The following is a 23,981-nucleotide window of genomic DNA, read 5'->3' on the forward strand; positions in this document are numbered from 1 at the left end:
TTGGTCAGCAACTTAGTGTTTTTAATATGAAAGCATTGCTTTTATGATTGAATGATTCGAGTAAATATATTAAAATATTTACGTATTTATTATTAGTATTTTATTTCATAATATTGGACATTAACCTTACTCAGTGAGAGATTAATGACCATCTCATGAGTTTAAACAGACAGGACAGAGAGTGGCGTCAATTTCATTGCAATACTAGTGTTGCAGTAAATTTGAGGTTTGGAGCATGCACTTGACAATTTTTATAACGTTCACCAATGCAGATTTATGTTTTACTTTTTCGTGATAGTATTCAATATATATCCCATTTGGTTGGATTCTTCTTGATATCTAAGAATAGTGTAATGTCATTGTAAATATGTTAACTTGTGCGAAACCAGTAATACATCAGGATGATGAAAGAAAACCTTCGAAAGCACTGCTACATTAAATAAGGTGAAGTGAGCCAGAAGAGTAATAAAATTCCAACAGCATATTTGCGGTCTAAAGTTCTTCTTGTTTATGCATGCGACTTTTGTTGGATGTTGGAGTCCATGGAATTTCTGTCGCATATTGTACTGAGATACTTTGTTGGGTGGCGATATTCGACAAAAATCGTATGTATCAATAGAACCTATTTTTTCCCATGTTCCTTCAGTTTGCCCAACAAAATGCCTTACTACGATGTCCAACAACTATCGGATGGTGCCACTCGCTCTTATCCGCTCCATCTGTTGACAAGTCCCCTTACTACTCCCATATGGACAAGAAAAAATGACAATTCAATGCATTTTCCACATAATATTTAGAGGCTTAACCTTTACTCCCCCGATGATAGATACCATATGGTATCATCAGAGTACTAAAGTCTTACTGGCCCGATGATACCATATGGTATCATGGTGCTGATTACGAAATGAATGTGCTTTTTGGACCTTCATACTCTCATGTTTGGGTGGAAACTCTGACACAGGTCTGGAGTAAGCCTGGGAAATTTATATTGATGACCAACCTCCCCTCCTCTCTGCAAAATATCCATGCCACATTTCCGAACAGAGTTTCACATTTTGGCTCATTATTCAACTTGTATGGCACCCAGAAACATGAAACATGTTTCAATCTCTTTGTAAACGTCCATTCTTTGAAGAGAATACTAAGGTTTGCGCCTTCTCCCCAAAATAGTGGGAGAAGAAGGGGCAAACTCCAGATTTTTATGTTTTTTCATTGAAATTCGGGAGGGGGGGTCGTGCCCCCCAAGCTCCCCTTCCTCGGTTCGACATTCTGAATTCTACAGGGTTGCATGCCCTGATGTTCTAGTTGCAAAACAAAACTTATCCGAAGTAGATTGCTCCCATAGTACCCGATTTATAACAATTTACCTCCAAAAATGCAAATTACCTATTTTTCGTAAAAAAAAAATACACATTTTGTCTTATTATTCAACTTGTACACCCAAGAACATGGAACATGTTACGTTCTCTTGAGAAATGTTCATTCTTTGAAGATAATACTAAAGTTCGTGCCCTCTCCCCAAAATAGCGTGGGAATATGGGACAAACTCCAGATTTTTATGTTTCTTCTATTGAAATTCGGGGGTCGTGGCCCCAAGCCCCCCCTTCCTCGGTCCGGTGTTCTGAATTACAGACGATTGCATGCTCTGATGTGTTAGCTGCAAAACAAAACTTATCCGAAGTAGAATGCTCCCATAGTGCCCGAGTTATAACAATTTTCATCCAAAAATGCAAATTACCTATTTTTTGTAAAAAAAAAAAGAAAATCACCATTTGGCTTATTATTCAACTTGTATTGCAACCAAGAACATGAAAATGTTTCATTCTCTTGAGAAATGTCCATTCTTTGAAAAGAATACTGAAGTTCGCACCTTCTCCCCAGAATAGGGGAAGAAGAGGGGTAAACTCCAGATTTCTTTTTTTCCATTGAAATTCGGAGCTCGCAACCCACAAACTCCCCTTCCTCGGTTCGGCGTTGTGAATTGTACACGGTTGCATGCTCTGATGTTTTAGCTGTAAAACAAAAGTTATCCGAAGTAGATGGCTTTCATAGTGTCCGAGTAATAACAATTTTCCTCCAAAAATGCAAATTACCTATTTTTCTTTAAAAAATAATAATAAAATTTTAAAAAATCACATTTTGGCTCATTATTCAACTTGTATGGCATCCAAGCACATGAAACATGTTTCATTCTCTTGAGAAATGTCAATTCTTTGAAAAGAATACTAAAGCTCGCGCCTTCTTTCCAAAATAGCGGGATAAGAAGGGGCAAACACCTGATTTTTATGTTTTTCCCATCGAAATTCAGGGGACATCCCCCACCCCTTTCCTCGGTCCGATGTTCTGAATTGTATACGGTTGCATGCGCTGATGGTTTAGCTGCGAAACAAATGTTATCCGAAGTAGATTGCTCCCATAGTGCCCGAGTTACAACATTTTTCCTCCAAAGAGTGTTCGAATTTCAAATACCCGCCGAGAAGCCCAGCCGGGAGAAATTTATCTCTCTCTCTCCTCCTGCCATCACTGGTTTCTGGCACTGTGGTTGTGTTACGCATAAAAGGGGCCTAAAAATTGATGCCGAAACTTACGAACAAGATTTCCTGTTCCCGTGCAGAGTTCCATAACAATATCTTTTAAAAAATAAAAAATCGATGAAGACGAAATTCCCTGACTTTTTTTGACACCACAAATTCCCTGACTTTTCTCGGTTTTCCAGGTCTGTCGCCACCCTCTGTAAGCAATGTCGTGGTCCTTGCACGCGGTGTCTACAGGGTTTACACCATGATCCTCACTTTCCAAACGTTGCTCGAGTTTTGTACCGAGACCGCAGTACTGATACCCTGGTAAATGCATTTCAAAAGGCAGCGTGTTGATGATGTCGTTTACTAAGCCTCGACCCTCGGCCACTTTGGGGGCAGGGTGTTGATGACCCTGATGAATTAGCCTATGCCTTTTCTGTCATTCACGATAAAGTTGGCTAGCTTGGCGCTGATCATGTCCATGATGGCAACATTTTCTTTGTGGAAATTATGGTTGCCGGCATTCCGTTGGCCTGTGATGACCAATAAGCCATCTATGAGTTTTCTCAAGTCGTCCACACACACTAATTCCTTCGGCAGGGTGTAGTAGTGCTTGACGCCGCATCCCGTTTTGAGTTGGTTCCAAATGGGCTTGATGAGGTTCTTGTATTTCTCCTCGCTGCTGAATTTCACTCAGTTCTGCATGGCATCGTTGATTTGATACAACGCATCCGACCATGTCAAAATATCGGTGTAATTTTGGTCATCTTTGTCTGTGTAATATTTGGGATACTTCTTGGTGGTTAGTTCCCACAATCCCACGGTGCCTAGCCCAACATTTTTGTTCCACCTAGCTTGATTTTAACATCGTCACCGTCGCCAGACCACGCCTTCGTTGGGTTTGATGCTCGGTTACTATCCAAACACCTCATCTTTGTCCAATTTCCAGGTGCTCTAGTAATCCCTTGCTATGGGATCTAACTCGATATCATTCGATGAAGTGCTTGTGATGGCTTGGCACTTTGGCGGCTGTTTGAGTGCAAGTGTTGTGTGAATACTAGAGAGAGGCTTGGGAGGTAAATCAGCATACTTGCGAGCGGCAAGCAAAACGAGCTCTGTGATTAGATCCCTGTTCTGATCGGTGACACCTTTCATTTTTTTTACAGATTTTGCTGATGGCATCGATGATAGTAGGTTGGTCCTGACACTTCTAAATACGTACATTCATCCGTTTCAAATCATTTTCAACTGAATCTCACCCTGGGTCTTCCTTTTGGCTTTGTTCCCCATAGTTTCTGGTTTAATACCAAGCGTGGTAATCTGTCCTCCTCCAATCTCATTACATCTCCTGTCAATTTTAAATGCTGTGATTTAATGTATTTCACCAAGTGTTCACGTTGGATCAACTGTTCTAGATCCATATTATACCTAATTCTATTGGATCAATCTTCATTCTTGAATTTATCACAATATCACAATATACAGAAGATGCAGATCTATGTTACCAGGTGTATAAGCTTAAATCTGCTGTTTTGTAGTCAGAAAAACACATGGTTTGTTCATAGAAAGCAACAAGAAATATATTCAAAGTACTTGCCCTCGCGAGCTGCACATTTTGCCCACCTCTTGGGCAATTTTTGGATAACACGCCAAAAAAAAGTCCTTCTCTTTCGAGGCAAACCCTCATCAAGCCATTTTCGGACGTCTGCATACGAATGGAAGTGCTGCTCAGCGAGGGCGTGGCCCATCGACAAAAACAGATGGTAGTCGGAAGGGGCCAGGTCTGGTGAATAGGCGGGATGGGGTAGCACCTCGCAGTTGCGTGTCTCCAAGTAGTTTTGGACCAGTCTTGACGTGTGTGATGGGGCGTTGTCGTGGAGGAAAATCAGCTTGTCATGCCTTTGTTGATAATCCGGCCTTTTGTCACACAGAGCACGGTGCAATTTGATCAGTTGTTGGTGGTAGCGGTGGGCAGTGACAGTTTCAACAGGTTTCAACAGCTCAAAGTAGACAATACCCTGTTGATCCCACCAAACACACAGCATCGTCTTCCGGCCGAAGCGATTTGGTCTCAAGGAAGATGTTGATGGTTAGCCGGGATCAAATCACGATTTCTTGCATTTAGGATTATCAAAATATATCCACTTTTCATCGCCAGTCACAATCCGATGCAGGAAAGACTTTCTTTTTTGTCTGGCAAGCAAGATTTCGCATGTGTTTTGGCGTCTCTCCATCTGCCGATCGGTCAATTCATGCTGCATACATTTTCCGATATTTTGAACCTTTCCCATGGCACGTAGATGCATGGAAATGGCTGCTTGAGTAACACCCAATTGCTCGGCAAGCATCTTTTGCGTTTGGGTATCGTCCTCGTCCAAAAGAGCCTGCAATTGATGGTCCTCAACCTTCCTGGGTCGATTTTCACGCTTCTTGTCGCTCAGGTCAAAATTGCCGTCTTTGAACCGACGAAACCAATCCCTGCACGTTGTTTCCGGTACATCACTGCCACCATAGGCCTCCACAAGCATTCGATGCGATTCGGCAGCTGATTTCTTCAAATGGAAGCAGAAAAGCAGAGCTTCCCGCATATGCTCTTTTTCTGGCACAAAACTAGCCATGCTTACCACAGGAACACTGTCTGTTGTTGTCTGCACGTGCTGACGATGTGCACTGATTCGTGTTGGCAGATGTCCAACTCATACAAACACCAGGTATGGCGTGCCCATGGTAGCTTCATACGCTCACTAATGCCATCTATGAGCAAACAGCAGATTTAAGCTTATACACCTGGTATGCTCGGAGAACATTTCAATAATTTTAGTTATGGTAATGAAGTGGTCTATAATAAATCCATTTGGACGGAATCCGCATTGAAATTCCCCCAACAAGTATTCTGCTATTCAAGATGCTATCACATATAAAATACTGGAGACTATATTGTATCCAATGTTTAGAAATCTTAGTTACCACAATTCATATTACAGCATATCTTTGGATGGGAAAGCTAACTAAATATATCACCAGCTACTGGATATTACCTCTTTATGCCATATTGTGCAAACAAACTGGTGGACTTACTCCAGAGTGTCTCTGCACAGATAATAAAACATATATAAACGTCACACATCCAAAATGATTTTGTCCACTATTTTATCTGAATTTCTACTTAGAAGTAACACACCAAATTTTTCATGTTTCATCTGGGTTCTTAATAACAACACAGAAATAAAAAACGGACACAATAAATAATATTGAAAGATAAGATTTTATTTAAAAATTAATAACATGTAAACCTCACACATTGTATAACACTTTTTTATTATTATTATGTAAATTGTGTGTTTTAGTGCGAATCCAAGCATTTCAAAATTATTTTCTGGGTTTTCCGTAACAGAAGGAAGTACATTTTTAAAAGATCATGGGTTTTCCGTGATGGTACAAAAAAGGGAGTGGATACAAAGTACTAGTCCATAAAATATTATTGAAGGATTAAATCTCTAAACCTCACCAATATAATAACACCTTGTCCAAGTATTCATACGAATTAGTACAGCAAAGTGAAAAAAAAAAAAACAAATTTGAGAATTAATTGGGGTTTTCCGTAACGGTGCAAAAATAAAAATGGAGCCTAATATAAAGTAATCGCTTAGAAGTTTTTATTTAAACATTACTTGGATAATAACTTCACACATTCTAAAAAAATATTTCCAGGGTTTTCCGTGATGGTGCAAAAATCGCGAAGGAACTCGATACGAAGTACTGGTCAATGAAACTATACTGAAGAATTAAGGAGCACTAAACCCACCAATATAATAACATTTTGTCCATTTATAACTCCATTAAGCCTTGTTTCCATGATTATGAAAAACTAAATATGCTGACCAAGGCAGTAATTTATTTTATTAAAAACATAAACTAACGTAACGTTTCAACCTTCTAGCAAGGTCTTCTTCAGACTCTGTATCAAGTACAAAAGACTTTTGTACTTGATACAGAGTCTGAAGAAGACCTTGCTAGAAGGTTGAAACGTTACATTAGTTTATGTTTTTAATAAAATAAATTACTGCCTTGGTCAGCATATTTAGTTTTTCATTTTGTCCATGTATTCATACGAATTAGTACATCGACGTGAAAAGAAAAAAACAATTTGAAAATTAATTTCGGGTTTAGCAACAGTACAAAAATCAAGAAGGTGCTTAATAGAAAGTACTGATTCATAAGATTTTATTTAAACATTAAGGATCAGTTTCCATGGTAATCCTCATGTATTTCTACTATTTTCATTCTACTTAACCTTTCTGCACTTCCAGGCAAATACGACAAATGACGCAGCGACACCTTTCTTCAGGCAGGAACTTTTGGTAGTGAGAACGTGATCCGATATCTGAGAGTAATCGGTTCCTGAGGTAGCTCGAGAATAGTTCTTTGTGGGGTTCTATGTTGTCTTTTGTTTACTCATTGTGCATTCCAAGCACCCTATACAGCTCGGCATTTGACATAAGTACGGATAATTTGCTTTAGTTAATAATAAGAATTGATTAATTGATCGATCGATTTGGTTAATTTTAATTTGCGTTTCTGCTACTTTTGACTAATCGCAAAAATCAAGATGAATGATGAGGTGATGAAGTTCATGAAGGAACACTCACAAAAGCATCCATGCACAGGTGGGTAAACAAACCTGGGGCCCCTGGTATCATAATGTGCTGTGGGGACCACTATGCCATGGAGGCCAGCTCTTCATAAGTGGTTGATACCTTTATCAATTGTGTCTGAATTAATGTATGTTTAAATGACATGTTTCGGTTTATTGCAAAATACATTAACATTATTTTGTTTTCAGTGAGGGGCTTGCTCTCGTATCTTGGACTCGATTAGAAATAATGCTACATGCCAAGGTATAATTTGAAATTTATTGTTACAGTCTGAATGTTCGAAACGAGGTGGCGAAACTTTCACTCGTTCGTCGATTTCATCAACATCTGTCGCAAGCCTCTCTTGGGATTATTCATATTGCATAACAGTTGAAACACGATGGAGACTTTTTATAATGAGCATTATTGAATTTCAGTCCTCACTTATTTGAAATCCTTTGCCTTGGTAAGTACTGTAAATACTTCTAATATCCCAAGTATTATTATGCTTTTGTATTTTACTCAGGTAAGACTGCAAAGTGACACTAGTGTCAAACCTGCCGCGTGTCCCTGGAAGTTATGTCAGTGTGGTCGATTGCTGTGTTAGGTTGTATACATACAGAATAGATTTTAAGTGCTTATAGTGCCAAAACTAAGCACTTTCAAGGTAAAGTTTATAAGGAGAAGTTACTTGTCTTTATGATATCTACCAGCACCCAACCATTGTTGAAGTTGTTTTGCTACACCCTGTATAAACACATATATGTACAAAAACACACATATATGTAAACCATGTGTGTGCATGTTTAATGAAAGAAGCAGAGAAATATTTTTCATGAAACAATATCAAGCTGAATAAGGGTTTTGATATTGATCCCTTGTGGGATCTTGTGGGATATAATTTCATTCATGTGTTCAAACTGTTTGTGTACAAGAAAGTTATTTGCTTTTGATTTAAGACCATGCGATGTTGATTGGCTAGTAATGGTTGAAGGCAATTTATTCCAGGTTGAAAATACATTTACCGAGAATGATGAATGGTGGTACTGCAATGACAATGTAAAAAGTTTGTTATGCCCTCATCTGAAGTGTGTGTGTATTTGAGTGCCTGCTTTAAGTTCTCTGAATAGGAAGATGTTGGTAACAATTCTTAGAAGTGAACAAATGTCACTCAATATAGTGCATACATGATATCTTCGCACATGTTTTAGAATCTGAAAAGCTATACCCTTGTCAAAACACAATAGCTGAGATCACGTACATACCTTGATGTTTCTTCTTCGGACTGTGAGTTGCTTTCTAATCTGGGGAGAGGATCAACAACTGCAGAGTCATTATCTTCAGACTCATTGGAATCACCATCATTACTTGAAGTTTCACTAACCACATTGACCTGGAATAAGAAGTAAAATATTCATAACGTAATACGTAATTAAAACTTGCACTGGAATTGCAACTTATTTTAGCTACATAATTATTATTGGAAGATGCGTAGAAAATTCAGGAGATGTTACAGTCCACAGTTTACCTGATTATTAGATATAAGCACCATAATTAAGGAAGAAGATTATTTTGTATCTGCTGATACCCTAAGTTTTCAGCTATGAGTGATGAAGTACCTACAGTTTTTCAAGATAGCAAAACAAATAAATTAAATGTAAAAACAGCCAAAGTAGCAAAGTAGTGAGTAGCGAAGAGGAATAATTCTATATCATCATCATCCTTCGGCGTTTCCGACTTGTGGCTTGGTTGGCACCTGGTCTTCCACCACTCCTCCCTTCTCTTGGTGTTCTAATTTTGTCCTCTTCTCCTAACATTCTCCGATATCTGCTCTTTCCACTGATATTTTGGTCTCCCCATTGGCCATATTCCTACTCCTTGTGCAATGTAAGCTCTTACTGGTAGTCATTCTGCACCCATCCTCTTTATGTGTCCAAACCATATCACCTGTGCCTGATCTATCCTGTCCTGAAGCTTCACCACCCCCACTGTCTGTCGGATCTCCTTATTCCTTATCCTATCCCTTCTAGTCTTCCCCAACATACCCCTTTAAAATTTCATCTCCACTGCCTGCATCTTTCTTTTATCTCTCTCTGTCATTGTCCAAGTCTCTGCTCCATACATAATTGAGGACTAAAAGCGGTAAACATTGTAAGTGCCAAAAGCGAAAGTGTTGGGAAATTGCATCGTTCCGCACATCAGCCCGTAACAATGTGCACACTAGTGACCTTTTTACAGCCCTCTGAACTACTTAGAGGGCTACCAGCCACATTTCACATTTACCACATGTTACACACATAATAAAGCATGACATGTTTCACAGTTTAACGTGGAAAACGGTGTTTGAATTATTGTGGCACTTACAGTGCTTACCAATTTTAGTCTTCAATTATTGACTCATAGTATGTGTTATATATTACCTTCTTGCATTACATAGGTACGTCCTTCTTCCATATTAATATTTGAAAGCTATGATATATTCTACCACCCATTTGTCCTCTTCTGTTTACCTCCTCATCTATTCTTCCACTTCTCTACATTATGCTTCCTAGATGTTTGAAGCTCTCCACTATCCTCAACTATTCTGTGTCCATCTTTATTCTTGGTTCATTTCTTGTTGTTATTAACACCTCACAGTTTTCTGCACTGAATTTTATTCCTGCTCTTCTGATTTCCTCATTCTAACTATCAATCTGTCTCTGTAATTCTTCTTTCCTCTTTCCCCATATTACTAAGTCATCAACGAACAACAGGGCCTTCATCTCTTCCTCTCCTACCAGTATCTTCTTCACCACATCTTTTCTTTAATTGCATGCATTGTAATTATGAAGAGCAGTGGGGAAAGAGCACTTCCTTGTTCTAGTCCATGACTTATACTGAACCACTCCGTTCTTCCCACTGCTGTCTTCACACAGCTCTGGTTTTATATAATGACCTTTTTTTGTAAACATAGCTGTAGCTGCAGTAAAGCTACTTTTAAAATATAGCATTATGATAACTGAAATCTGCATTTGTAAGAATATTTGGTTGATTTGGTGTTTTAAGTCCACTTTATGCACAGTAAGGCTAATCGGGACTGGGCCTACAGTTTAAAGTGGGATCCGAACCACTTGTCTCCAAGGGATATTGAACCCCGGACCCCTTGATTAGAAGGTGATGACACTACCACTGCACCAGCGGGAGGCCCTGCATTTGTAAGAATAATGTGCTAGTTCATTTGTCCATTTACACTGATTTCCACAAGACAACCACACAAACATGTTGAAGATATTAGGTTACATGAGGATTTTCAAGTACTTATGTCTAAGGATTTGGGCTATAAATGAATGAAAAAGTAGCAAGGGGTTATTTTTTGGAAAAAAAAACACTTAGTTGGTTGGTGCTTATGCCATGTGAGAGTATCAGAATTAATAAAAAAAGATTTACACTACCCTCGGCATGTAAAAGAGAGCAATGTGAAAAATCCAACATGGTACCGATATTTGGGCCATACCTCAAGAACTGTTTCTACACATGTCGAGATAAAGTGTGAAAAATATGCATATTTTTTCCCAGGAATGTAAACTTTTTCTTTTGGTCATACAAACTTAATATCTAAAATCACTATTGTTTTTACCTGTTCTGTCCCTATTTGATTGAGGTTCACCCTCTTGACAAAGGTCTCATTTTTGACCATCACATCAGCATTAACACATGCTTGGAGGAAATCGTGAAAATTATCAATCTCTGCCAAACAATGGGTGCACACAGTATCTGATGAATGAAGTGAAGTTGTTGCCTAAAAGGAAAAAAAAAGGAGTTATAGGATAAATATATGGCATTAAATAAATTATAAAAAATGACTATTGCTTTAAGTCTTCTACTTACAAAGCACTAAAAGTGTCAATTCTCCACCTAGCACACTCAGGACTGTATTGTTACAGACTAATGAGGCTTTGGCATTTGAACCTACAGCCTGTAAAATCCCAGGCTAGATCGTGTGTGGATCATGCCAAGCATTCAGTCATGGACTCACAGCCAATATAATCCTTTCTAGGGTCTTGTGCTTCACCCATCTGTGTTTGTGGATGTCTTCTCAGCAGTGTCATAACCATATACCCACACTTTCGTGATTAGCTAAAAGTGACAGAATTGCAAAGTAACTTGAAACAAAACAATCAAAAAAGAATAAAAATTAGGCCAATGTTTGTTTTTCATGTGCATGTGTGTATATATACTTGCACATGTTGTCAGAGATAAGAAATACATAATTCAAAAACTTACAGAAAAATATAGAAGCTAGGTGATTCAATCTTTAATACAATGCACAATATATCAAATGCATCATGATTTGTGGTCAGCAACTTCAACATCTACTACACAAAAAATATTAGAAAAAGTTCACAGTAACAGTAATACGAGGTTTATTTTTTAATTAGAGGCCGTTTTGCGCTCACGTTGGCAACACTGCATGCTTGGTGTTTTGTGCATGTGCGTTAGTTACAGACATGCCTGGCACATAAAAAGATGCTATTTGCACATTGTGCAATGCTTGGTGTTGTTGTGGTGGACAATGGAAGTGCTGCAGGTGATTGAAAATCCCGCTGAGTGTGAGATACAATCAGTGATCAGGTTTTTGATCATGAAAAATGTGAAAGAGGTGAATCAAGTGAAGGTGATGAACTGTTGAGCCATATTGTCACTGGGGATGAGTCATTTGTGTCCCTCTACACCCCAAAACAAAACAACAATCCAAGGAATGGTGCCACACATCATCCCCCACAAAGGTGAAGTTCAAGCAAGTGACCTCCACCAAGAAACTCATGCTCACTGTCTTCTGGGACACGTTCGGGGTGCTTCTGATTGAGTTTCTACTGCATGGACAAACAGTTAATGCAGCCGTATATTGCAACACTCTCAAGAAACTTTGCCGAGCAATACAGAATAAACAACAAATGCTGTCTTCTGGTATCATGTTGCTGCACGACAACACACTGCAGCTGCCACACAGTCGCTCATTGACTCATTTGGCTGGGAGCGGATGGACCACCCTCCACACAGTCCGGATCTCACCCCTAGTGATTATTACCTATTCATCCACTTGGAGACTATTCTTGCTGGGAAGCGATTCAACAGCACTGATGAAGCCAAACAGACCGTGACAGATTGGCTGTCTGACCTGGTGGCAGATTTCTTTGATTAGGGTCTACAAAAGCTCATCTACCTCTACAACAAGTGTCTCAACAACTATGGGAACTACGTTGAGAAGTAGCTGAAAGTACATACAGAGGTAATTAAATTTCTTCCTTTGCATGTTTTTTTTGCTTTATTTCAAAACGGCCCCTATTTAAAAATTGAACCTCATATTAATCAAATATGTATCTTGAACTTGAGTTTGAGTTCTAGCCTGAACTATTTTTATTTTTTATTTTTGAGTGTCTGCAACAGTTTATCTACAGAAAGGCTAATCGAGACTGAACTTACATTTTAATTTGGGACACAATCCACTACACGTCCCAACCATGTATCTAACATTGGATAGCTTGATTACAAGGCAATAACATTACCACTAGGGTATCAGATAGGCACAGACAACAGTTATGCTTGTACAGTAGATGTTGCTTTGTACTACCCTGTTCATTAAAACTTAGTTAATTAAACATTAGTATACACAAACAAAAAAAACAAAAAAACTAGTGAAAACTTAAGGAAGACAGGAGTTAAAAGAAGAGTCCAGAGAGCAAAGGATTTTAAGGATTAAGTGAAGTGTTCAAGGGTTATATCAGTGTAGTAAAAGGTAAAGTTTCCCATCTATATAGGACTGTGCCACAAAGAAACATCTATGGAATGTAGTAGGTAAAAATAATACAGTAAAATCATTGGAGATCTCATTGCTTTTATTGAGCATTCTACTTACATTAACAAACGTTAGTATGTTACATGTTTCAATTACTGTACACTCGTACCTCTTAAAGAAGGTGTTCAAAGTGTCATCCTTGCATCTGGATGCGATTCCGCATTGAGTTTCGAATTCTTTCGAACATCCCCGGTTCATTTCGAAATTGGTCACAAGCATGTACAATTCTCTGTACTGATTGTATACATCCTGTTCTGTTTTGTAAACAAACCTCAGAACGTGCAAAAAGTAAAGCACTGTTTACAAAATGCAATCAGTGACGGCTTCTAACCACACATTGGCACACATTATTAGCATTTTACCAACTAAACCCCGCGACAGGTTAAGTTTGCAGCAGGTTTTATGTATCAATCCACTCTAGAGCAGCACTCAGCATCCCCATGGCAGTCTCACCTTAACCGCTGAGCTGTTCATATCACAGACAGTGAGAAAACCCGCAGTATTGCAGCGGAACTATTTCCTGCGCGCACGTTTGGGTCTATATATGCGAAAAGTTGCTGCAAGGTTAACCTGTCGCGGGGCTTAGGATGATGTTTACAAACAATGAAGTCAGTAGCAGCTTGTAACCACACATTCACAATTATCTCGACAACGGGTCATTTCCAGACCCATGTTTACTGAAACTTTTTTGCTTCTATTATTGTGTGCTTTCAGCTGTGTCAGTTTGCACAGTTACTTATGATACACCCTGTATATTAGTGAAGCCAATATCAGACATGTCAATATGGCTGATGGTAAAAGTTCTTCTAAATGATCTATACATCTGGAAACTGAATGCATAGTTGATGTCTGCATGGTAATCAAAAATTATAACATGGAAAATTTGAAGGTCAAGTGTGTGCCTGAAACACCATCCTCATTTCAAGTTGTTTCAAAGTGAAATAATTCAATCAGTTATGGAGTGACGTAAATACCTGAATGATGTCCTGTAGACAGAGTTTAGAGCTTGATGCCTTAGATAGCTAAGAAGCATGATCAAGAATCACTACTTCTTAGAATATCATCCTATCTACCAAGCAAAACCCCAACTCTCTTAGCAAGCTATCTTAGAAAAGCGAGAAGCTACAAGCAACACACGCTGGTTGAAAAAGAATGTTCACAAATAAAACTTTTCATACAGAGGAAAAAAAAAAGAAACGAGCTTCATATAGCTTGTGTGTAATTTGAACTGGAATATTTTTTTCAATAGCATGCATTGCGTCACCTGTCTGGTGGTAACTCATGTACAGCTGAAAGTATTCATTCTCTTGATCTGTAGATATTTAACTAGTGATAGTTTTGAGTTTGTTCCTATTAGTTTATATTTATATATGTACATGTTAATATTCTTGCATACATAAAAAATGAAATATTAATTTTTATATCCCTGAGAAAATAATTATTACCGTTACAATTTTTCTGGAATGAGTTGAATATTTGTCAGCCCCCATGGCAGAGTGATTAGCATATCGTGCTGCGATGCCAAGGGCCGTAACTTTGAATCCTGGTGTAGGCATGGATATTTGTGAGTGTCCATTCATCAAATTCAACATATCATTGCTCATCCTCATCTTCGCAATTTTGATGATTGTTTTTATTTAAATCTGATCTTTAACTTTAAAAAAAAAAACATGCTTAAAATTGCTAGTATGGTTTTTGGCACTATGCATATATATATAAATGTTGATTATAGACAGTTTTTTCTAGTAAAGAGTCCTGTAAAATATTTGAACAGTTCAATAAAATAAAATATGTAAATACATATTTTCCTCTTTCTGATACTGTATATATTTACCTACTATGGAAATGTTTGTTGAGTGTGTTAATGAAACTATAATGATTTCAGTAACTTTTCTTCCAGTGAAAGTAAAACATTCTGGATATACACCCTTGAGTGAAATAAACCGCCCACCCTCCAAAATTTCAAAGTCCAAATCTGCATGATGTGACAACAAGGTGGGTCAGTGTAGCAAATCTCACGTACGAGAAAATAGCATCTCCACTATGTCGAAATCTTGGTGATGTAACTACAGATATGCAAATGATGTATTTACTTATTTCTCATGAATAATTACAAATAATTAAACAAATTATACATTTCACAACACATTCTTTGCTCCTGCTTCATTCATCAACATTGCAATTGCTGCAAATAACTTGAAGGATCGGTCTTGTGAAACTTGGTGAAAACGAGAAAGAAGATTGGTACCATACTCTGCCATAAGCCACAAAAAGAAAAGAAAAAAATAACTATCGGCTGCGTGAAGACTTGAACATGTGGTCAAAATGTCAGTCTGAGTTTATACAAGTACTCTACCAACCTTAACCAACTACTCTAGCTCTCTCTTCTCTCTCTCCCCCTCAACATAGCCTTTTGGGGTCGCTCGGTAGATACTCCGTGGCATGTTATATCCAGCCACTTCTTGCAACTTTATATTTCAAGAGGTTTTGACATATTTCACCCATAGATTATAGTTTGATTTGTGCCCATGAATATTTTTATATCCTTACGTATGATTGTTGTGGGAATGTAAGCAGCTCATAAAAGCCAAAAGCTGAGTCGGGAAGACTGTCACGATGATTGATAGTGTTACAAACTGGAAGAACTAGCACCTTTTGCAGTTTCATTGTCGACATGGTAGGACACGTAATTAAGAAGAACTTGTGTTTTGTTTATGTGACCAAACAGCCAATTGCTATTGTGCTCATTTTTGGATCTATATACATTTTTTGTGTGTATGTATGTGTAGGCTCATGTGTGAATTTTTTTTCCATAATTAATTTTATGCAAAAATTGAGCACGTAATGCTTGTCAAGTTGAAAAATAATTATAGTTTTTTGGAGCCAACATACCAATCTTCTTTCTCATTTTCACAGAGTTTCACAAGACTGATCCTTCAAGTTATCTACAGCAATATCAATGTTGATGAATGAAGCAGGAGCAAAATATGTGTTGTGAAATGTATCAATTGTTTAATTATTTGTAATTATTCATCAGAAATAAGTAAATACATCATTTACATATCTGTTGTTACATCACCAAGATTTCGACATACTGGTGATGCTATTTTTCATACTTGAGGTTTGCTACACTGTCCATACCATGTTGTCACATTGTGCAGATTTGAGTTTTGAAATTTTGGAGGATGGGCAATTGTTTTTCACTCAAGGGTGTACTTTATAATTGTAACTTAAAATATTTTTATATTCTTTGGTGCTGAATTTTGTTTTTTTCTTTTAATGATAGTTTTCAAAATATTAACTGGCACATTAAATTACAGTTTAACGATAAAGGCACTATTTACAGTTTAACATGATTAGTATTTTGTATATTTTTCTACAGAAAATGTTTGCTATATTTTTTCTATAAAAATTATTGAATTTTTAATCGAAATAGGTAGGGATGGAAAAGAGTATATAGATCTTGCTCAAGATAGGGACAGATGGAAGGCCTGTGTTGCTGCAGCCATGAACCTTCAGGGTTTAAGAAAGCTAGAGAGTTAGTTAGTTAGAGATTGAATTTTAAATCAAGAGAAGTTAAGTGTCAGTTTACATATTACATCTTCTTTCGTATGAGCCTCAACCCTATCAGTACATATGTTTTGTATCTTTCTTTCCCATTCTTAGAGCTTATTAAACACCATTGCGAGCTTAATGTACTTTCACTAAAAGTGATTCTGATATCTGCAAAATATTTATGTACATTATTCTATCAATTATTTATTTAAATCTTGATTTAAATAGCAATTTAAATCAACCTGATTTAAATCAATCAACGTTGCACAAAAGCAAAGTAAAATAAAGCAAATCAATCAATCAATGAATCAGAAAATATTTTCAAAATGGTATGTAAACACTAAGGTTATCCAAGATGACGTTCATCAGATGTATTCTTTACAGCATTGGATATTGTTCATGTTCAAAGACACACATTTTTAAACATGTTAATAGGTCATTACATGTTAATTCAACAAGGGCCTCCACGTCACAGCCTTCAATTTGGATGACATTTTATAATGACAAAATATTGAAACAATCATTGGAAAATGGTGGATTTTTGAAATGTTCTAGCTGAAAAGGGACAAGTGATATCCAAGCCAAGATGTACGCACTACATAATCAGACATTCGCACAACATGTGTCACAATACCAATTTCTTATTGCAAGGCATTAATGCACAGTAAACATTTTAAAAACATTAATTGGAATGAGTGATCATATTTTTCTCCATTTTTTGTTAACATCATCAAAATTGGGATCACTGTTAGGTGACTATAGTGCACAGATGATTAAAAAAAGAGATATATAAACCCATTATTGGTGAAGAAAGTCTTCATGAATTAAGTCATGGTAATGGCACATGATTAATTACTTTTACAACCTCAAAGAATTAAATTGTGAAAAGTACTACTTTTAAACCAAAAGATCTCCATAAATATATATATCTGGTCTTCTACAGATGGTAGAACTGATGCTCATTCACATAGAGGTGATGACTGTGCCACTGACCATTAAGAGAAAGTTGTAAAAGTGGTAAATTATAAGCAAAAAAAAAAAAAAAAATTCTAAAATTTAATACAAGTAAATTTGTTGATGAAAGAATTAAGGAAGATTACAAAATTAAACTGTCAAATAGATTTGATATATTGCAGGATTTAAATGATGATGAAAATATAACGAAACAGATGTAAATGAGAATTGAAAGCAAATACGCAATGCAATAGAATCATCAGTTAATGAAAGTATAGGATATCGTAAACCAAGAAAAAGTAAGCTGTGGATTGATATTGAATGTTAAAATCTACTTGCAATGAGAAATCAGGTTAAATAACTCTGATGATGCAAATTTAAGCAATAGAATATAGTGAGTAGTTAAATGCACGTTTAGAAGTTTAAAAAAAAAATAAACGAGATTAGCTACTTGAAAAAAAAATTAATGAAAATGAAACGAACAGCAAAAATAAAAATACCAGAAATTTATATTGTAGAGATATGGAGACTATTAGACCGAGAAAACCTCGTCATGTTAATATTCACACTTGTTCATTTCCTGAACTTGTCCGACCAGCGAGTGATCTCAAGAATGCGCTAGCTTGTAACTTCCGTAAAAACCAGGAACTGGAAAGGCAAACGCGTGGATCTAAACAGGATCTACCGCGTTTGAAAGGTTTAACAACCTTTCGACGCCTAGAATGATAAAAGCAAGCTCCTACCCGGAGCTCGCTCTCTTTTGATTCTGACACTCATCGACGCTACATGGAGAACTAGTCCGATTACATTACAACACGTTACACTGCTAACTACGACGATGGAACACGGAGTTACCGCTGCCTAGCATGCTACAAGGCGCAAGGGATCGCTTGGCTTGGTGAACTGAGGGTCGCTGGATAGAACCTTGGAACTGTCACGATTCGGTCTGCGAGAAGCATTAGGACAAGACATCACACACATCTACCAGGTATGAACAAGCGTGAATAACCTTTTACACCAACTTTCCATATCTCTACCCTCCTACGGAGCAGGTTCAGCCATCAGATATTATTAAGCTCTACCTAAATGTTTAAATGAAACTTCCCTGTGACCTCTCAGAGCCCAGGTAAACGGGCTTACAACATGGTGGAGGTGCTTCAGGCCCTTTTTGCAATTAAGTACCCTCCTGTACGAATTGCTTTACATTAAATTATTCTCCCCCCCCTCCCTCCCACTTTGGGAGCATTTTTAAAGTAAATTTTTAGTAATTCCAACTCATACTCCCACAGTACGCTTAAGATGCGTCAGACCCAGTGACAATTTTGTGTATTACCCTATGGAAAACAACCCCTCTTTTTCCTTTATGCCGAGCCCCCCCCCTTTTTCAACAAAATCTAGTTCTTCTGCATAACATGTATTCAAGCATCATTCACACAGGAATGAGAACACTTGCTTATACTTATTTGACCAGCGATATATTAATGACATAAATAACTGTATGCCCATACTTTCATTTGTTCTTTGGTCAGCACGACGAACCTTCGTTTATGAATACGTCACAGATAGCGTTGCACGAACACCTAGATTCCTCCCTCGACCAAATCATAGAGTTAGCAACTGCAATCACGGCAAACCCAATAAATTCACGACCTTTATCCCCAATTCCCTCCCCTCCACTAACACGGTTAAGGTCTGCTAATAGAAATTACCCTCAATTTGTCCTTGGACTGCAAACACCCGACAGAAACCGACCCCAACCCTTAGCAAGTACCCCAGCTCCCGTTTCAACTTCCTCTAACACTGTTAATAGTTCTGGTAACGTAGCTGTACAAATTTCCACCACTAACATGGCCACCCCAATCCCCACTGCATTGTACCCGGCACCATTTAGCGGAAATGACCCTAAGCACATTGACTCATTTTTCCTCAAGTTCCAAAATGTAGCACACGCCGCAGGATGGACGGAAGCTAAGCGTAAAGAGATGTTACCTTTATTTTTGACTGACACCGCTTTAACTTATTTTCATGACATACAGAAACGACCCAATTTTGTAGACTTGACATATACCCATATCAAAGACGAGCTAAGTACGCTATTTAAGGGATCGTACCTGTCAGCAGATCCTGTACAGATAATTCTCCAGAGAAAACAGGTGGTAACCGAGCCCATTCACACCTACGTTATTGCTAAAAAGGCATTAGTCCAGCAATACTTCCCGAACGCCACTGAAGAACAAACTCTCTCTTACATCATCACGGGACTGCGAGCCAAATACATTGGCTGTTTAACCAACAAACATTTTGCTAGAACAGAAGAATTAATTGCCCACCTACAGAATTTCGAACGCCAGCAGTCATTAATTAATTCACGTATGTTGGAAGAGAAATTGGAAATAGATCAGGCAATTGCACAGGCAAGCTTACTCCAGACATTCACCCCGTCATCACTTCACAGCTGTTCGCATGCACAGGTCTATTCCCCCCTCCCCAGTAATTCTCACACCTTGACTCAGCGCTTTGTACCATACAACCAATGTCCATCTCTTTCTCTCCCACCATTGACACATCAAGTCCAAAGTCCACAGTCCAATCCGGCTCTCGTAAATAGTTCCCATACAGTGTATCAAGGAATGTATCATATACCGAGTTCTGATAGTGCCCGCTGCGCGGCGACACCAGCAGTACCCAGAGTAGAACACGTTCCAAATGCTACCTCTGGTGACGAAATAAACAAACTTTCGTCACAACTCTCGACCTTAGCTCTGCACTCAACCGAACAGATGAACGCAGGGTCTCTCTTCAATCTTTGCTCAAATGTACTGGAATTTGCGAAAATGGCTAATCAAAACGCACAGAACAGAGATTTCAACAAGGGGAATAATAAGTCCTCTTCCTACAGAAATAATAATAATCCTAGAGCTAATCACAGAGGTAACTTTCGATCGAACTCAAGAGGCCAGTTCAGAAGTAATGGTAACAAGAGGTTTCAACGTCGAGATCAGGCTAATCGCGACGATGCAAATACCTCAGCCTGCAGGTTTTGCGGTCGTTATAATCATCAGAGCGACAATTGCTTTTACAAGCCACAACGAGACAGTGATTTAAACTAAAATCATCTTCGACTTGCAGGAACGAAATCGAAGATAATAGCAGATTAGATAAAGTTCCTATAATTGAGAGAAATGGCCTATACTTTATTAATAGTAGCATACAAGGAAAACAGGTAGATTTACTTATTGACGTGGGTTCCCAAATCTCAATTTATCCTTCCCACCTTCTCCCTACTGAAAGAAAAACATACAAGGTACAATCCACAATCCAAGGTGTGTCCGGATCGAAACTGAGTGTGTCTGAAATTGTCGTTCTTCCTATCATAATTGGAAAGCGTAAATATTCGCACCCATTTAGAATAGTAGATTCAACTAACGTCCCTCCCCTTTTAGGAAATGACTTTTTACGACCGCAGAAGTGCGAAATGTCGTTGAAAGACAATACAATAACTATTTATCATTTAGGACGTACTCCTAATTATAGTATTTTAAGATCAAAATACAAGACTCACCAACTGTCCCATGACATATTTACCCAAATTGAAAATGTAAATGTGTATGAGGGAAAAGCTACCCTTTCAAACACAGTTCAGTTAAGTCCACGATCCAAGACTTATATCAATTTGAACATCACCACTACGACACCTAATACCCATAAGCCTGTACTTTTTACACCATCTGCTTCCCTTATGAGCCAGCATCCAGTAGTCCTTCCCAATGCTGCAGTAAACCCGCAGTCACCTGTCATTCACATACACAACCCTACGGAAACCACAATCACTTTGGAAAGTGACACAATATTAGGCGAAATATCGACATGTGAAATTTTAACTGACGTTACTTCCGTTTGGGAACATAAAAGTGAAGATGTTGCATTTTCATACTCTTGTAATGAAAATACTACAGTCAAGCAGCAACTTAGTGAAAGTCAAAAGAAATTTGACCCCTCCCTCCTCACAGTTAACCCTGATATTCCCCGAGAAGAAAGAGAAAAAATCCTAAAGCTCGCATACACGTATGCAGATATTTTTCTCTGGCCAGGGGATAAATTGACTAAAACTAATGTTTTGGAGTATGATATCAAACTGACAGATGACACCCCAGTGTATGCCAAAACCTACCCTATTCCTTTTCATTACCGAGAACCCATGAAACAGGAAGTTCAGAAATTACTAGACCAAGGTGTTATAGAGCGCTGTGAAGGGAGTCCCTATCGACACCCAGTCCTATTAGTTAAGAAACCCAATGGGACTTACCGTTTTATCTCTGACCTCCGCGACCTAAACAGGATAATAGCTCCGATTTCCTTACAATCCCCAGACATAAAAACCATCATGACAGAGATGGCTGGAAAGAAATATTACTCAATTTTAGATATGTCCTCTGCATTCTTTCAGGTATCATTAACAGAGCGTTCTAAGGACATTACCGCCTTTTCTATTAACAATCTGGGTAGTTTTAGGTATGCTAGGTTATGCCAGGGATTGAAAACATCGCCCGGTGTAATGAACCGCGTAAGCGAACTTGCCCTTAGCGGAATAGACAGTTCAGAACTTTCTGTTTACACTGATGATATTATTATTTACAGTTCAAATCTCCCCCACATGCTTAACATACTGGACAGAGTGTTTCAAAAGTTACGAACAGCATCCCTTAAATTATCACCCTCTAAGTGTAGGCTAGCTTTTACCGAAGTAAAAGTCCTTGGTAATTTGGTATCTCAAAAGGGAGTTAAGATTTCAGAACACATTCTTAAAGCTATTTTGGAATATCCCACCCCTACCACCAAACGCAAGCTTCGTAGTTTTCTAGGACTTGTCAATTTCATTCGACGATTTGTGCAAGGTTTTGCAGGACCAACAGAATGTTTATTTAAGCTTCTTAAAAAGAATGTTAAGTTTCAATGGACTGATGAACACCAGAAGAGCTTCGAAACACTGAAAGAAATGATTACGTCCGCCCCTATCCTCCGCCCTTATGACCCTAAACGCCCCTCATATGTATACATTGATGCGAGCGGAATTGGCATTGGAGGAGCCTTGTTACAGCCTGATGAAGAAGGAAATTTACATCCATGTGCCTATTGTTCACGAGCCTTAACAGACACAGAGAAAAGAGCTGACACATTTTCACTCGAAATTGCAGGTGCATATTATGTTTTGAAAACTTTCAAATTTTTTCTTATGAATCAACATTTTGTGGTTCTCACAGACAATAAAGCCTTATCTTATCTTCGTTCAACTAAACACCATAGTTCTATTTTAGGAAGAAGAGCCCTTTATTTTCAGAATTTTGATTTCGAAATAAGGCATGTCAGCGCTAGTAAAAATGAACTTGCGGATGCACTCTCCCGTGCAAGTTTACCGCTTGACAAAACTAATCATGACAAGAAAAATGATGATGATGATGATGATGACTTATTCTTTCATCAAGTATTTCATGCACAAGCAGCAGATTTTGATATTAGTTCAGAACAACGTAAAGACCCCTATTTCAGAGACATTATTGATGTATTAGAAAACAAAGATAAAGCTAGTGACCCTAAACTAGAAAAGCTTTCGTATTCTTATGTACTCAAAAATGGAGTCTTATACAGGACTAATAAAATCAAAACTGGTAATAGGGATAGACTTTGTATTCCTCATGCATTAAGAAATCAAGTTTTCGACCTTATTCATGCACACAAAATGAATGGAAGTCACCAAGGTGCTCAAAAGACATATAATTTAATGCTTATGCGCTACTTCTTCCCTAATATGAAGAAATTTGTGTACGATAAGGTTCGACATTGCATCCCTTGTCAGATTTCAAAGAAACCACAAGGTTCTAAGCCGCATACGCTGCAAACATTTCAACCAGCCCAAATCCCTTTCCAACGAATTCATATTGACGTATGTGGTCCTTTAGTCTCTTCAAAAACGCACAAATACAAATATTTCCTATCAGTAGTCGATAGTTGTACAAGGTACGTAATTACAGCTCCTTTGGCTAATCACGATGCACAAAACATAGCAACAGCCCTAGTTGAGAAAGTCTTTTTAGTCCATGGCATCCCGGAAACGATCTATTTAGATCGTTCAACACCCAATTCAAGTTTACTCTTACGAGAGTTGGCTAATATTACAGGCGTACAACTAAAATATGTAGATACTTGTGCCCATTTCACGAATGGATTAGTTGAAAGTTCATTTAGTTACTTGAAGAAAGTTATGAGAGTTTTTGTGTTAGAAAAGAAGGCTTCATGGTGTGACTATTTAGCTAGCGCAGCGTTCAGCCACAACGTTACAATCCATTCTGGATCCCTCCAGAGCCCGTATTTTACTTTGTTTGGCTACAACCCAAGGATCTTAGCTGACGCAGTCCTTCCTTCGAACCCCGACAATGTTTCCCAGACGAACGCACAGAGACTTGAACTCCTGACCTCCATACGTAA

General features: G+C 38.1%; 1 protein-coding gene across 1 annotated transcript in view; it reads right to left on the reverse strand.

Moving 5' to 3' along the window:
* Positions 1-23,981, reverse strand: part of LOC146002800 (uncharacterized) — a 52,188-nt gene that overhangs the window by 17,705 nt on the left and 10,502 nt on the right. The window contains exons 2-3 of the mRNA XM_083140750.1: positions 10,770-10,931; positions 8,419-8,546 (exon numbers count right to left, since the gene is read on the reverse strand). Of these exons, the coding sequence (XP_082996876.1) occupies positions 8,419-8,546; positions 10,770-10,931 (290 nt within the window). The remainder of the gene's footprint in view (positions 1-8,418; positions 8,547-10,769; positions 10,932-23,981) is intronic.

This window comes from Lepisma saccharinum, chromosome 19 (assembly GCF_977018435.1).
Source record: "Lepisma saccharinum chromosome 19, izLepSacc3.1, whole genome shotgun sequence".
NCBI classification, from domain to species: domain Eukaryota; kingdom Metazoa; phylum Arthropoda; class Insecta; order Zygentoma; family Lepismatidae; genus Lepisma; species Lepisma saccharinum.